A 16,439-nucleotide genomic window follows, 5' to 3' on the forward strand; every position below is an offset into this window, starting at 1 on the left:
CCAAACTTCCCATGGTGCATGCACACTTCCCAGCATTCATGAGCCAAACAAACAAAAGAACAAAGAAAAAAAAAGGTGAAATATCACAAAACCCAATTTCCAAACACTTAACCTCCACTCCCAGTGTTTATGCTCATTACTTTTCACAGCCTCCAAACACACCCAACCCTACACAGTCTCGCAAAAGTCATGACTTTCCCTTAATCTCAAATACCCCCACTTCTGAATACACAGCAGGTTGTCATTGGTCAGTCGAAAACACAACCACCCCAACACTCTGAATACATAGGAACACATTAGGGACACCACCAAAGGAACAGAGAAAACGACTCATGCCCTCTGAACTCCTACCAACCATAGAAGGACCAGCGCAGCGACTCATTTTCTTGCACAAACAACCACCCCTTGATCCTCATGCCCATCAAGACGGAAGGAAAACTTCCTGGCATCCAGAAATACCCACAAGGGCCCCCCAAACAGCCCACCAACCACACGTGAGGGCACATCATCAGTGTCACTGCGCAATACACAAGCACCACACGTTAATAATACAACATGACTCTTTATTGCACACGACTTGGGGTGACAGGATTCTCCCGTCATCATTTAGGTGCTCTGTCCAGAGGCGCCCACCAACAGCCCACCTATGACGACCGTCAATCACGGTGTGACCACAGCGGACTCAGCGCACTGGGCTCAGTGTGTTCCCTTCTGCAAAGTCGCTAACGTCACAGGAAATGAATGTCCTTCAGCCTAACAACCCGGATGCCAGCTGACGGTGTCCCCAACATTCACAGCTTTCACAGGGAACAGGAGATGACCGTCACCACTTCGCCTGACACCAACAGGAGCCACGGACCTGCTGACCAGGACCGCACTTCTCAAGCACCACACAGGTGCCCTGGAGCCCGGCGCTGCACAGGCTGCAAGGGACACGGACAGACGACGCTTCGACAAGGCGCCTCACTGGCCAACGCGCCCCTCACTTCCGGGCCTGGTGCGGGCGGCCCACGTCCCAGGGGAGGCGAGGCCGGCGCCCGGGCTGCCCGGCGAGGCGCAGGGGCCAGAGGACCAGGCAGCGACACACTGGGGACGGGAGAGGTTCGCGGGTCCAGTACCTCGGGCCTACGGGACTGAGTCTGGACGCCGCCATGGGAGCCCTGCCGGCCGTTGGGAACCCGCGGTCCGCGCTCGCGCCTGCGCCTTGCCCCGCTGGAGCCCCAACGGAAGCTGGAGCAGTTGGGGCAGCCTGGGAGCGCGCGCTTCCAGCCAACCACGTGCGCATGCGCGAGGGGTGCAGGAGGGACCCGCTGCGGGAGCACCAAGTGGGTCGGGAAGCCTGCCAGGTGTCTGTGGCAAGGCGGCTCCTCTCCAGAGCCTCTGGGCTGGCCCTTCTTTCAGCCAGAGCGTCTGAAATGACAAAGTGATTTTCATGTTATAAATTAGAGACCGCCCTGTGCAGCCCTTGGAAGCTCTCTACCCTGAAGCACTGGCTCCCCATTTGGGCCCAGTGTTTATACCCCCTTCCCCACGAACATCAGTGTGTGCTCTCCTCCTAGTCCAGCTGTAGGTTCCAAGAATTATAGGTCTGGGTAACACTCTGAAAACCCCATTCCTTGATTTTGCCTACTGAGCACATTTTTGCATACGGACAGCCCTCCCACTATATACAGATGCCCAAATGTTCTCTTTGACAGTTTTTCTCATATGTTTGATGAAGACTCGGCAATGTTGATCAATTTGCACACACACCAAATGTATCCTCTTCCTTTTCTACTCCATGGCATACTTTTAGCCTGAACTTTTCAAATGTGTACCAAGGATCCCATTGACCCTGAAATGCATTGCCCCAAAACAAACAAACAAAAAAACCAATCCTTTGATTCTCTTTCTGGAAATTTAGATAATTAGTACCGTTGCTTTCCAAAGGATAATGTGGAAGACATGTCACATGTGATGCTGCCAAGGTCCTAGGACGGAAAGGCATTACAGGAGGCAGGGCCTTTAGCATTCCGCCAATGTTCCTGATGACAAGGACATCCATGTTCACAGTGTTTTTAATTTTTTTCCCTTCAGCAATCAATATGAGTTCAGGACTTTACAAGAGTAAAGGTCAGATGGTAGGACAAAAGGACATTTCAATGCTCCTTCCCATGGCCACTTTGCACAAATTGCATTTGAGTATGTGATTATATGAGCAGTGTGAAGCAGTGCAAGACTGATGGGGTAATGCTGAAGCTCAATGGCAAAGCGCTGACCAAGAGTATGCAAGGCCCCTGAATTCGACCTGGGTCTACAAATAAAGCTTGCTTTGAGAATCTGAACTCCATCATTCAGTATAAGAAACTACTAAAAACAAACTGATTGTGGAATGGAAAGACAGTTTTTCTACACTGCATATTTTATATCACTAGTTTAAAAAATAAAGCCCCACCAGCTATTTCATCACTGACATCAATGTGGGGAATAACTACATAAAGAGTGAAAGAAGCTTCTTCTTAGTTTGCCCCCTCCCCCATTCATTGAAAAGACTTATAATAAGGTGTGGAATATTTCAGGAACCCCCAAGAGTCTGTTTTGCTGACAGGGGATGGGATGAAAAAAACCAATTTATACATAAAATGCAATCCATACCCTCCAGTTTAGAGTATGGGCTGTTCAGACCCGTGACTGTGTGGCTCATGAGAGCCATGGCTCTCACCACTCTGCTGTGCATTTGAGAAACTACTTCAAAATGACCCAGAGGCACACATCACTTGTGTCACCACTGAATTGTCTGAAGGGAACTCAAGGTACTTCTATACCTACCACAGCTCTTCATGAAATGTCTGCCCAGCCCCCACCCAGGCCAGCTCCCCTTGGCCCCTCCCCCCTGCAGAATGTCTGGGTCCAACATTCCACTGGGGTTTACATTTAAACTTTGCCCAGCTTGGCTCAGTTGGACCCTGAGCATCTGTTACAGACAGGTCACTCTCTGGGTCCTGTTTCCCGTTTCCCACTGTGGAGACTGTGAGACACTGTGAACAGTATCCTGAACTTTGGAAGGAGGTGAGCCTGGAGGGTCAGGGGCTTGTTATCTGAGGGCCAGTCACCCCCAAAACCCTTGGGAGTTAGAATGGAGTACTTCCCCTGTGGGCAACTCACTGAGCAGAAGTAAGGGAAGGAAAGAGCCTTAGAGGATGCACTTGACATGGCCCAGGAAGCCCCAGGAAGACTGATACTGCTAATGGGAAGGAGGGCTCCTAAGACCAGGTCCAGGCTACTCTGGGGAATTATACTGGTTCAACAGAAAAGAGAGAGGCCAAGGGATTGATTCCTTATAAAATGGACACAGATCACGGCATGATTTTTTAGGCAGTCACAGATGGTGTCACAGTGGTGGTCAGTTACGGCTCCCTGGAGTCCAGATGCTGAACCCTGTGTCCATTCTTCAGACACAGGGAAGCTACCTGGGATGTCATTCTGAGGGGATTGACCGAGAGTCTCAGATGATAACTGGGCAGTGTTGAGAAGTGTTCTTAGTTAGAAAACTGCCCAGTGGGGTTCTCAATGACCACAAATGCAGTGTGATATACTCTCTGTGGGTGAGGCTGCAGGGCACTCCAACTGCCACAGCCCAGGGCACCTCGCCAACTTCCTGCCCAGGAAAACTTCTCCTTCCATTCAGACAGTTGGTGTTCTTGATTCCTAAAGGTCAGGGAACCCAGAAAACTTCAACCAACATAGATTTGGGCCCCTGTGAGGTCTTCTGAATTGTTATCACTTTCATGGAAAGAGGCGTTCTTTCAGAGCTTCTTGGTGTTGGCCCCTCTCTGTGGGGTGGCCTCAGCCCTTTATTTCATGTTGGCAGGAAGACTTCTCTCATCTTCCTTGTTTGGTACTCCATGAACACATGTGAGGTGTCCTTCTTTTTTCAAGGATCAGGTTTGAAGATGACTGGGTTCTTTTCAAGAGAGGAAAGAGAATACCACCCAGTTAGGAAGGGGCCCTACTCATATTGTCACTTGAAGTTAGGCAGGGGTCCTGATCAACATGTGCAAGTGTGGAAGTGTGGTGGACCTCACATTCCTTGACTACACTAGTGAACAGAGATGTGCTCCAGACAACCCGGCCACACCTGGTTCTCTGTGACACCGTCATTCTGTGATTGGGAGCTAAAAGGAAAAGGACCTCAGAATGGCCCCAATTCCCAGGCCCAGTAATAACATGACCAGTGGCTGTGAAAATCTCTTGAAAGCCCCACTGCTCACAATCCCATCACCTTCCATGAACCTCAGCAGCCATTGCTGGTCAGGGCAGGAGAGGATCTCGGGAACTCAGTGTCTATCACAAAGACCTCTTCCCTGGGAACAGAGCTTCCTATGTCATGGCAGGGACCAATGAACACTGGGGACACGGCTGACCAGACTCTGTTGCCCCATTAGTGTTTACTGTGGGAAGTGCTAGGAGAAGCACCCACATGCTGGGCAGGGTGAACTTCAGGATTCCTCAGCCTCTAGCTAGGCAGAGATCTAAATCAGGTGTTTTTTGTTTGTTTGTGGAAGCCTAGGAAAGAAGTGGAGGGGTATACAAGGAGTATTAGCAAAAGGAAGGCTGAGGAGGTGGTGGGGCAATAACCTTTAGAGCCTGTCACCTTCACAAATGACCCTGGAGGACCTGCCTCTGCCCTCGAGAAGATCCCTTTCCTGTTGGTGAGCATGAGGAGGGGCATGGTGCCACTGAGAGAGTCAAATTGATCCATTTCTAGGGAGTCACTTAGGAGGCCAATGGATTGTCTGCAAAGGATGCACAAGGGCCCTCTCAGAGGCAGGGAAAGCTGAGGGATCACAGTCCACTGACAGCCTTCAGGGAGTCCTGGTGTCCTGGGAAACAGTTTTCTCAGGATAGAACTATGACAAAGGGAACACAGCATGAAATTCACTCAGGGACATTTGCAAACTGCACAATTTGCCTGCCCACAGGGCCCTGAGCTGTGAGCATTTGTCCTCAGATTCCCACTGAGTAAGAAACTGGGGGGCCTCAATCCTGCTGCCATTTCCCCTCCTCCATTCTCCCCTTTGCTTTGCCTCCACAGCATCTGCATTCCAGAGACCAGGCATGAACGTCAATCCTGGTGCCCACATGTCTGCGTTCCAGGGCCTGCCCTTTCTTCCAGCTGCCCCTGTGCCAACACACCAGCTGTTCTGGGAGCCGCCCCTGGCACCACGGGTGACTGCACCCATCTCCCAGGGTAACCCTCTGGTGCTGTCCACTTACCCTGGACAGCCATATGTGCCAGGGCTGTCCACCTTTGGACAATGTGGGCCACAACTGAGGCCAGAAGGGCCTCCTGATATTCATAACATTGCCCACACTCAGGCACCCCTCAACCCCTCAGGGGCCTTCTGTGGGGGTGTGGAGCATCCTGCTCCATTCCTCGTGGCACCTTCTGCCCTGAGGACCACTGTGCCTGCCTCAGCCAGTGGGGGGATCCAGAACTATGGGCTCCACTGGCACCTGGGCCTTCGTCCCCCAGCACCACCACCATTCACAGACCTGGCCCCCATCGTCTTCCCAATGAATGCCTGCCAATGGCCAGGTACAGAGTATGGGGAGGGCGCACTGCCCACCTTCCAGGCTGCAGTGCCACCAGATGACTCCAGTGGACCTCAGAGCAACTATGAAGATTTCAGGTGCTGGCAGCGTTTCAAGACCCTGGTCCACAGGCACCTTCCTCAGACTCCAGATGTGGGAGCACTTTCTTGCTTCCTCATGTAAGTGATCTCCCCATGGACCCAGAACACCCTCTGGAACTCTAAGATTAGGAAAAGCATGGGATGGACAAGGAGGCTGGGATGTAGAGAACTGGAAGGGAGGTCCTGAGGGTGGGGGACGAGCTGAGAGGCCAACATTCCCAGCCATATGCACCTCTCACCAGGGGAGAAAATGTGCCTTATCTCAGGTGCCCATCACAGCCCTGTGAGTTCAGCAATCTTTGTTTCCATCACATGGAGATCCCAAAGTCAGAGGAGGTTCTTGGGGTAACATGAGCCAGGATTGTCTCACTCCATAAGATGGTTCCTTCCCTAGTAATTTTACCTTCCTCCATGGACCTGATTGTTCCCAGACAAAGGACATCACCAGCAGAAGTGGGTTTAGTGGTCCTGGCCCCAAGGGTGAACACTGCACACACCCACACACATTGTCCTGAAACCCCAATAAAGATCCTGTGATGATGTGGCACTCATGGGGGAGCTGACTTTGGATTCTGGATGGGGATGTTCATCTTTGCCCCAGTATGTAACCCTGCTCCCAGGCCACTCTTTGCATGGTCTTGGTGAGCTTGGGCTGCCATACTGAACACCATAGACTGGGTAGATGAAACCCTAGAGATTCATTTCTCAGAGTTCTGGAGTTTGGAGTCTCAGATAAAAAGTGCCTGACCCAGAGTCCCATGAGGGCTCTGTCTTCTCCAGGAATTAGTGAATGCCATCATGAAGCCCCACCCTCAGCATCTCATCTAACCCTCTAAGCACTAAAGCCTGCCTCCAGATACCACCACATTGGGGGTTATGACTTCAACAGGTGGATTTGGGAGGATAAAAAGTCATTCAGCACCTAGTACACCATACCACTGAAAAATCCCAAGGCCAGTGCAGACCTTGGTGTTAATGTTTGGCATAAGGAACAGTGTCCTGGATTCTAAATACAAATGCTTTGAGAGGAATATGATAGGGCAGATATAACAAAGGTAGGAGGGAAATTTGGGAAGATGAGAATGGAGGGTGACCTTGTGCACTGTGACTGATTTCAATTAATTCCAGCCCAGTACTTTGGTCTCTCTCTGAACTGGAGCCCACCATAACCATGGAGGAGGCACTGTGGAAGGGTATGCAGGAATGGCAGCGCACTAGCAACTTTGACCGGATGGCCTTCTATGAGACTGCAGAAAAGTGAGTCAGGTTTCAGGGCCCGGACCTGAGTGCTGGAGGATCATGGTTTGCACAGCAGGGTCTGATAGGGCCTGTCTCCTATCAAATTATTGGTTCCAAGGCATCTGGCTCTCCAGATAGTGGCTCCCTCTAGGCATGGGCATTCTCTCTGCAACAATCCCAGAAACTTCAGCCTTAATGTTCATGATTCCAACTCTGCCTTGAGATTCAGGGTCAAGATGGGGAGCAGCTTTGTTGGCTCTGCAGAGGGAAAAAGTCCCACTAGCCTTACATAGGCCACCTGCCTGGGAACTGGCACCTGTTTACAGAGTAGGGACTACATGAGGTCATGAAAATGGCCACTACTTCAACCTGATGTTCCAGAAGAGGGTGGCAGTGGAGAGTGCATGGTCAGGGGCATCCAGCACCTCAGATGCCCTGAGGACATATCCCTGGACTTTACTGCCCTTTCTCTATATAATCCCTGCCATTCTAACAAGTGAAGAGAAGAAAAAGTACCCACCCTCATTGGAAGCAACCAATGTTCTCATTTAGCTTCCATTTTCACATGACCTCTCCTGTCCCTTGGTCTCCCAAGTGATCCTTCCAGGGCTCATGGTCCCAGCCTCAGTGTCCCTGAATTGGATCAGGACACCTGGTGTTCCCTGATATAAATCACATCCCTACCAGCTTCTGGCACTTACCTGGTCTGTGTGGTTCCTGGCAGAAACAGGAGAGATCTGAAACAAGGGTCAGCAAGGGGCCCTACCTGGGTCCCTCAGATCTGATTCCCTTCAGGTGCTGGCTGATTTAGTGTTTCCCCAGAACTGTGGTTCTTCCTGTGTAGCAGCTCCCTCCTGGGACTGGTCCAGCCCACTCCAGAACATAGTTCCACATCCCTGCCCTCAGCTCCCCCGGGTATGGGGCTAGTAACTGCCTGGTATATAGGTCTCTCAGCTTGTCTCATATCTACCTGGCATGGCTGACCTGCTCCTCAGCTCAGCCAGTGCCTCCGTTACCCAAACCCCACCTAGGTACATGGAGTTTGAGGCTGCAGAGGAGATGGAGGATCCAAGGATGCAGCTGTCAGGGGTCTTCCAGTGCCAACCTCCTTCTGTATCTCTAAGGAGGGATTTTCCAAGGCCCCCAGCCCCTAAGGCTGTGCAACAACCAGGTAGGGCCCCTTCTTTTCCACAGAAACCCCTGATGGTGTCCAAAGTGTGCCAAGGGCCAAGGCAAGTTGTTGTCCCCAATAAGAACTTTACCTTCAGCATGGGGCATTCAGTATTTCAAGAACAGCCTCTAGCACCTGAGATCCATGCTACCCATTTTGTTGAACTGCGTATTGACTGTGCCAAGTACATAGCTCCCCTTTCTCCCTGCCTTTCCAAAGAACCAACATACCATGTGCCCATGACTTGAGTCTGGCTGGGCAGAATGCATGGTATATCAGTGGCTCCAAATTTCCTCCCATGTGACTCACCTAGATGTTGCGCCTGGTGCACTGTTATCTCTCTTGGGTCCTCCTATGGTTGTCGTAGTGCATGGTAGACCAGGTTAAGCCTGCCTACTACCAAGTGTTTGGCATAAAGGTGGATCCCCCATCCATGCACTGTTCTGGTACTCCTTGTCCTAGTATGCAACTCCAGAAAGACCACCCCTAAGGCACAGTGTGCCCACTCAGTACCAGCCAAACGCAAGGCACCAGAGACTAAGATGTGTGAGACCAAGGTGCCAGAGGAGATCCCACCTGAAGTCATCCAAGAGCTCATGGACATCCTGGATGAGCTAGTCGGGCCTACCAACATTGCCACGTGGGAGCCGTTTCACTTGTCTATAGAAGATATTGCTGCAAACTTGGGAGAGGAAGGACTGGAGCATCAGCCAATGGAGGATGATTTATATCCAGATCCAAGTCTCCTGAGCTACATTGATGAGGGCTTTGTCAACAAGGTGGGCTGGGCATACAATCTTGCTCTCTACAAGGTTTTAGGACCCATAGAATTGAGCTTCATAGCTTAGATTCTCAGTATTGTGTTCATGTGTGTGTGTGTGTGTGTGCACACATGCGCTTGTATACATGTGTGTAGCTAGTGGATGGGATTTATTAACCCTGTGGTATGGACCAAGATGGGGTCATCTTTGCCTCCTGTTCTCCTAGAAGTCTTCCTGACTTGGGGCCATTTTCTCCCCAAGGTCACTCACAATCTCTTCTTTCTCCTCCTAGATGGAAACCATGATTAACCCCCACTTCTTGGAAGAATTACTTTCCTCCGAATCATATATAAATATCGTGGACATAACAAAACAGTTGGAGCAGGAAGAAGGACTTATCCCTAACCAGGTAGAGGAGGGAAGGAGGGTCTCCCAGTAGACCAGGGGCAGGAGGTACACCAGTTATAAAAGATGGGCAGGGAGGGCTGGGGTTGTAGCTCAGGGGCAGAGCGCTTGTCTAGCATGTGTGAGGCACTGGGTTCGATTCTCAGCACCACAAATAAATAAGATAAAGGTACATTGACAACTAAAACATATTTTTTTAAAAAAGAGAAAGGCAGAAACATCTGATGAACAAGTGTAGGGACACAAAGAACACCAGGGGTTGGGGAGAAACAAATGGTAGACAAGAATAAAGGGGTACCAGGTAGAATATGGAATTAGAGACACCAGGATAACTGGGACTTGGAGATGGACACCAAGTGGATAAAGCAGACAGGATTACCTGGAAGATCAGGAGACAAGTAGACAGGAAAGGAAGTGGCCAGAGGTGAACAGGAAACCAAGGAATAGCAGGTAGATGAGAAATGTACAGGACCCTACTCACATGGCACACAGGAACTTGTCTATCCCTATCCTGCCTGTGACACATGGCTTCTTGAATGTGAATGCTCCAGGACAGAGGATGTGGGTGGGGGAAAAAAGGAAGGAGAAGAAGAGTCATGACAGGCTCAGGGTATCAACCTGAAAGGAAGCCCAGCAGGGTGGCCAGTAGAGGCTCAGTTTGTCTCTCTGAGACCAAGACGGGTGTCAGCTCCACTTCTCACCTCCCATGGAAATATCATGGTCCCTGGTCCCTCTGGCCCTCATCATGCATAAAGAAGACTTAGCCAGTGCCCATCTCCTGTAGATGGTGGAGAGGCACCTCTGCAGGTGCCCCAAGGTCATGTTATGTCCCAACAGGACTCAAGAGCTTCTGAGGCAGCTGCCAGCCAAGGAGCAGAGAAACGTAAACACTGCACTGACCAAGGGGTCTGCATGCAGAACTGGCCCCCAGAGGTGACTTCCCAGGACGTGAAGAGGCGCAGGGCCACAGAGCCAGAACTGCTGGGTCCAAAGGACACTGCTATCCTCCCGAGCTGTCAAGTGTCTCCTTCACTGGGGGCCATCTGGTCCAACCATCCACCCCAGGACCGCAGATCCTCCTCCCCAAACCTGAGGGGGAAAGGTGCTGGTGGTCACAGAGGAGCCAATTCTTCTGGAGGGCCATATGGGACAGCCAATGGCTGTAGTATGGACAATGACCTCCAATGCCTGGACTTCCTCCTAGTCTCCCAGCACTGTCTGCTGCCCTGGGCTCTGTGCCAGAGCCAGGGCCCTCGCATGGAACCCCTCTGCTCAGGAGACCAAGCACCCCAGGCCCCACCTGCCCAGACAGGCAGCCTCTTCCCCCATCCTCCTCCAGCTGCCATGTCCAAGAAGAGCGCTCTCACTGGACGCTCCTGCAAAGTGGAAAAGATGCCTCGCCCCAGGCCTCCCCTGGAGGTCACTGGAGGGAAAGACCTGCATCTGAAGCAGGTTCGAACCTCACAGCCTCAGAAGAGGAAGTGCAAGGCACCAAGCAACTCGAAGAAGAAAAGGAGGCTCTATGGACAGTAGGGCTGGTGGGTGGCCTCTGGGGTGGCTGCCCCTCAGGCGAGGTCTCACCCTTGTTTCATTCTGCACACCAAGAGTTCCTCCTCACTCAGGATGGTTCCTGCCAGTCCTCAGACAGGGAAGGGAAGGGGATTGGGAAGGGGAGGGCAGAGGGAGGCTACTGAGAGGGAGGGGCGGGATGTTCAAGCCTGGAGGGAGGTTGGACCTTGTTGGCCTTGTGTCCCTGGGAATAAAGGCAGATTTGTAGGAAAACTCTTCTCAGGCTGCTGCTTCTGCCATAGAGTCTGTGTAGCACCATGCAGTGAGAACTGAGAGGAGGAGGTAACTGGAGATGCCAGGCACCAGGGTGCACAAGTGTCTGTCCACTGGGTCTTGCCTCTGGATTGAGGCTGGTCCTTCCACTGGTCCTGGGAGAAAAGAGCCAACAAGCTCCCAGAACCCCACTCATCACCCCACTGAAAAGGGGTCACTTGGTTTAGGGGATCTTGTCTCTGTGCAAGGGTCATGATCTGTGTCCCTTAAACATCTCTCTTACCAATCATCTGAGGGCCANCTCATCACATATTAGAATTCTAAGGTTTTCAGTAGGCTTTCATAGACTTTGCCTCCATATCAGCAATAAATTCATAGACATAGGCAAAGAGGGCTGAACTGAGGGAAGGGGTCTAGAGAGATTCTGTAACATAGGGGGCGGTAAGGAGGAACCTTAGGGACTGCCATCAAAGAGGAATTAGTTCCATGGAGTGGGTAGGAGGCCTCCCGGCTAGAGAGCTGTGTGAACAAAGCCATGAAGTCCCTTGATTCTCTTCAAAACAAAAGAAAGCTGCAATTTTGGGCACTTTTTCTTTACATAAGAAATTTGATGCAAACACTTACCACCTAGTGGAATAGAAACCCTTAGGGAGTGGCAGTAGAGTTTTTAGGCCTAGGGATATGTCAGAGGTAGACATTGGAAGAGACATCTGATGTATGTGTCAGCTTTTTGTAACTAAGACAAAATACCTGGGAAAACCAAGTTATAAAGAGGAAATTTATTTTATGTCATGGTTTCACAGGTTTGTACCTCTGTTACATGTAACTTGGACACATTGCTTGTAGGAGGCCTGTGGGAGAACAGTACACCACAGCAGGCGCACATGGTGGAGGAGTCCTTTTCACTTCATGGCAGCAAGGAAGCAAATGTGGGGACATGGTCCCAACATCACGTCCAGAGCACACCACCAATTCCTAGGCTCTGCTGCTTAAATGTTCTGCCATCTCCTGATAGTGCCACAGGCCAGCACCGAAGCCTTTTGCCCATGAACTTTTGGGAGTCATTTAAGATCCGAGCCATAACACTGTAATGATCCAGAGCTCCTCCTAGGAAAGTAAGAGGGTTTGATCTGAGGCACCCCTTAGTGCCCTTCCAGCACCAGGATTCTCAGCTCCTCCAGTTCTAGGAGGTGGTGGGAAGCCCTGCGTCCTGAGGTTGTGAGTTGAGTGTTCATCAACCTGGAGGGAGAAGGCTCCTGAGTGTTAGAAGGGAGGAGACAAAGCTGCCTGGAATCAGGGCAGGGAGGAGGGGTCCAGAGCAGGGTGGCAGGGATGAGGATGCAGGAAGAGTGGGGGCCCCAGAATCAGAGATGATGCTGATAACAACGGGCCCTTCCTCCTCCAGCAAATCCCAGGCACCACAGGACTATGAGGTCCTCCTGGGGAACACCCAGCTGTACCAGCACACCCAGCACACCCAGAAGATGCTCGGGTAGTTTCTGACCCTTGACTGGACGTTGGCCCCCCTGTCCCTCATTTCCATGCCCTCTCAGGTGAGAATTAAGCAGTGCTACATCCCTTTTAGTCTGAAAATATATGAGTCCATGGCTGCTGAATCCCATGTGGCACAGAACCTGAAAGCCTAGGGATCTGGACATTGTGAATCAAGAGTCTGGATTCCATAAGTCTTTGTGGATTTTGATTCTAATATTTTAAACAGCCATGTATTTGAGATGACATGAATGAACTCAGAACCTGACCTTGGGGGCTTTCCCATCCAGGGTGTTAGTGAGGTTTTCATTACTATAACAAAACATCTGAGATAATCAACTGAAAAAGAAGAAAGGCTTATTGTGGCTCATGGTTTCTGAAGTGCATCCCATGGTCAGTTGGCCCCATTGCCTTGGGCCTGTGACATGGCAGCACACTGTGGTAGGAACACATTGTGGAGCAATGCTGATCAGGAAGGAGAGAGCAAGAGGAGGTGCCAGGTTTCTGACATCCCCTTTAAGGGCACACCTCCAGTGATCTAACCTACGCCAGCTACCTGAAGTTTCCAGGACCTTCCAATAGTGCCACAGGTTGGGGCCAAGGCTTCAATACACAGGCCTTTGGGGACCTTGGGAAGGTGCTTGGGAAAGGTGTTAGAAAGGCACACGTGGGGTCCGACCCCAGAGCCTGCATAATGAAGTCAGAATAGTCACAACTTAGGAATGTTTAATGTCTCTGACCTCACCCAGCTCCTCTCTTGTCCACTGCATGTTCATGTCAGGTGAACTGAATAGTGGAGAAAGCTCTAGTGTTTCTTGTTGCATTTTCAGATGGAAAGAAGAGGATTTTAGGTGAAGACTTTTGCACAGGAAGATGTAATAAAGGATTGTGTGTGGTTTGAGAAAATGCTTCTGCCGTGCTTTCAAGGGGAAAAGAACAATACAGAATTGTAATTATCTGTGGGTCAGCATTTATTTCTCAACAGAGAAAGTTTCTGTGAAAGATTCTGGACAGATCCCCAGATTTTGGACTGATCCCCAGCATGGCCATGGCCTTCCTGGGTAGGTGATTCAATGAGAGGACAAGAACTGGCTTCTTGGGAAAGAAGTCTCAGCATCCTGGGGAAACATCAAGTGCCACCATCACCAACAACCCCCGCTAATTGGTGCACAAAATTCATGGTAGTGTTCCCACTTCTTCTCTCCTGTAATTTGCTGATATTCTTTCATTTATTCGTAAGATTTAGTCATTGGATCCAGTCCTGCATTATCATTTTGAATGAATTGCTATCTGTTACTTCAATTAACATCTCAAACTCAGAGTGTTGATTTTACCTTCACTTATTCCTGCTCTCTCTTATGTTGATCCAAGTTTCTGACCGATCTCATTTTCTGGCTCACTGAAGAACTTCTTTTAACATTTCTTTCAAGGCAGGTCTGCTGGTGACAAGTCCTCTCCAATTTTATTTGACTGGAAAGTCTTCAATTTATTCTCCTTTGCAGGAGCATCTCACTGGCATAGAATTTTGGGTAAAGAGGAATTTTTTCCTCTCAACACTATATTTTTCATTGCCCCCTCTTCTGGCTTGCATAGTCTCTGAAGGAGAAAGTCTGATGTCATTCAGATCTTTGCTTCTCAGTGGATAAGGCATGCTTTCCCCCTATGGCTCCTTGAAGATTTTCTCCTTGTCTTTATTCTCTGCCGTATGAATATGACATGCCCAGATGGAATGTTCTGGCATTTATTCTGCTCAATGATTTCTGCGGTTGGATGGCTGTTGTGAGTTTTGGCAAATTTTCAGTCATTATTATTTCAAATATTTCTTCTTTCTTCTCTTCTGGTATTTCCCCTTTGCATGTGTTACAACTTTCATAATTATCCCATATTCTTGGGTATTCTGTTTTGTCATTGTTACCCATTTCTCTTTGCATCTGGGTTTGAGAAGTCTATATAACAAACTTCAAGCTCACTCATTCTTCCCTCGGCTCTATCTATTTATTGATGGGTTTTTTAAATGTTTTCTTTATTTCCATTACAATATCTTGATTTCTAGCATTTCCTTTGGCTCTTTATTGAAATGTCCATCTACCTGCTGACATGGCACATATGTTTCTACAAACTGTCTGTTTCTTCCATGAGAACCCTTAAAATGTATAAATCAGTTATTTTAGATTCATGACCTGAATATTTCAAAGTATCCACTAAATATAAGCCTAGTTTTGATGATTGCTCTTCCTTACAGGAAATGTAGCCTTTTTTTGTCTTCTTTGTCTTGAAATTTTCTGCCCAAAGTCACATATGATCTGCTGGGTGACAGGAGCAGAGGTCCATAGGTGTGCAGGGTGATGTTTCATGTTCACCTGGTGAGTAGTTAGTTTGTGTTTATTCTGGTGTTTCTTGTGTGAGAGGCTAAATTTCCTCTGGTGTCCTTATTTTTGTCTCCCCTCTTGCCTGTTAGTTTCCCAGAGGATCCTTACTGATTATGGACTGAGACAGTTTCTTCCTCTCTCATTATACAGAAGCCCTATTGAGGTGGTGCTGAGGTGAGGACGTGGGGGATAGGAAGCACTCCCTAGTCCTAGGATTAGACCTCAGTCTCATAGGGAGCCTGTGTCCCTGAGCTGGGACCTTCATGCCTACATCTCATTGGCACCCATTCCCACCCACGGTGGGGCAGGAAGGAAAGAGGGAGCTGGATTTTGGTGTTTCTGTCCCCAAGTCAGTTAGATGCTAATAAAACTCTAAAGGTCAGGTTCTGGCATGACAGTTTCTCTTGCATCATGTTTTATACTTGATAGTAGAACAAATATTCTGGAAGTAGTTCATTTTCTCCATACTCTTTCCAGAAACAATCTGGTCTAAAGCCTGAGAACCTGACAAGGCTCCTGGAGGTAGCACTCAAGGGAGTGTGGGGTCCCAGTGCTCCCATGGCCTCTCTGGAGTTTAACTAACTCTCAAGTCTCCAGCAACTGCTCCACTGCAGTTTAGGTTTCCTCACCCAGCACTGGTGCCAGTGCCTGGTGTGTACGCCTCGGCTTCCCTTCAGGTAAGTCTTGAGTCTCCAAGTGAGTGTATTAGTTGTAGTTAGGTGGTCAAAGCTCTGAAGCTCTCACCCAACTCCAAAGTAGGAACAGTAAAGAACCAAGACTTCATTCATCAGCAGTCATTATGTGGACCATTTCTCTGAAGGAAGCAGAGTAATAATGAGGTTAGAATTTTACAGTTTGGCCAAGGACACACATGTTTTTAAAAAGGCATATCTTGTAGCTCTGTGTTAGGGCATGTGGTTAGCACAAGCAAGGCCTTATTTTAATCCCAAAACCTAAAAAGAAAAAAAAGTGGGGCTGGGGTTTTGGCTCAGTGGTAGAGCACTTGCCTGGCATTGCGTGAGGTCCTGGGTTCAATCATCAGCACTGCATATGAATAAATAAATAAAAATAAATGTTCACTGGCAACTAAAAAAATATTTAAAAAAAAGAAAAAGTACATAGATATATGAGAATGGTGGGCTTCTCCAGATATTTGGCTGATTAAACAAGAATAGGATTGTGTTTATGCAAAAGGAAGGCAAAAAGCAGAAGGGAGCCTGCAAAGACTTGAAGAGATATTTATACACATGTGATCATATAAGGATTATTTATTTTATTGCATTTATGCAAAAGGATAGATCTTTTAAGAAAAAAAGGTAGTTAGATCTATATTTACTTGCAATATCCATAATAAATTACCAAGTGAAAAAGAAGGAAGTTTCACTGTAGTGTTTATAAAATGATACCACTTTGGTAAAAATGAGGGAAAAAGGATATATATATATCCTTGGCCAAACTGTAAAATTCTAACCTCATTATTACTCTGCTTCCTTCAGAGAAATGGTCCACATAATGACTGCTGATGAATATATATATATATATATAT

The 16,439-nt window shown here is 48.9% G+C and overlaps 1 protein-coding gene across 1 annotated transcript; it reads left to right on the plus strand.

Moving 5' to 3' along the window:
- Positions 1–1,151: 1,151 nt before the first annotated feature.
- On the plus strand, positions 1,152–10,784 carry LOC107159653 (NUT family member 2G-like). Its single transcript, XM_015506251.1, has 8 exons — positions 1,152–1,423; positions 2,202–2,263; positions 5,075–5,753; positions 6,804–6,932; positions 7,946–8,085; positions 8,548–8,864; positions 9,139–9,255; positions 10,089–10,784. Exons 1-8 carry the CDS (start codon positions 1,152–1,154, stop codon positions 10,782–10,784), a joined length of 2,412 nt encoding a protein of 803 aa, XP_015361737.1.
- Positions 10,785–16,439: the final 5,655 nt, after the last annotated feature.

The sequence above is a fragment of the Marmota marmota genome, unplaced genomic scaffold (genome assembly GCF_001458135.2).
Source record: "Marmota marmota marmota unplaced genomic scaffold, marMar, whole genome shotgun sequence".
NCBI lineage: Eukaryota > Metazoa > Chordata > Mammalia > Rodentia > Sciuridae > Marmota > Marmota marmota.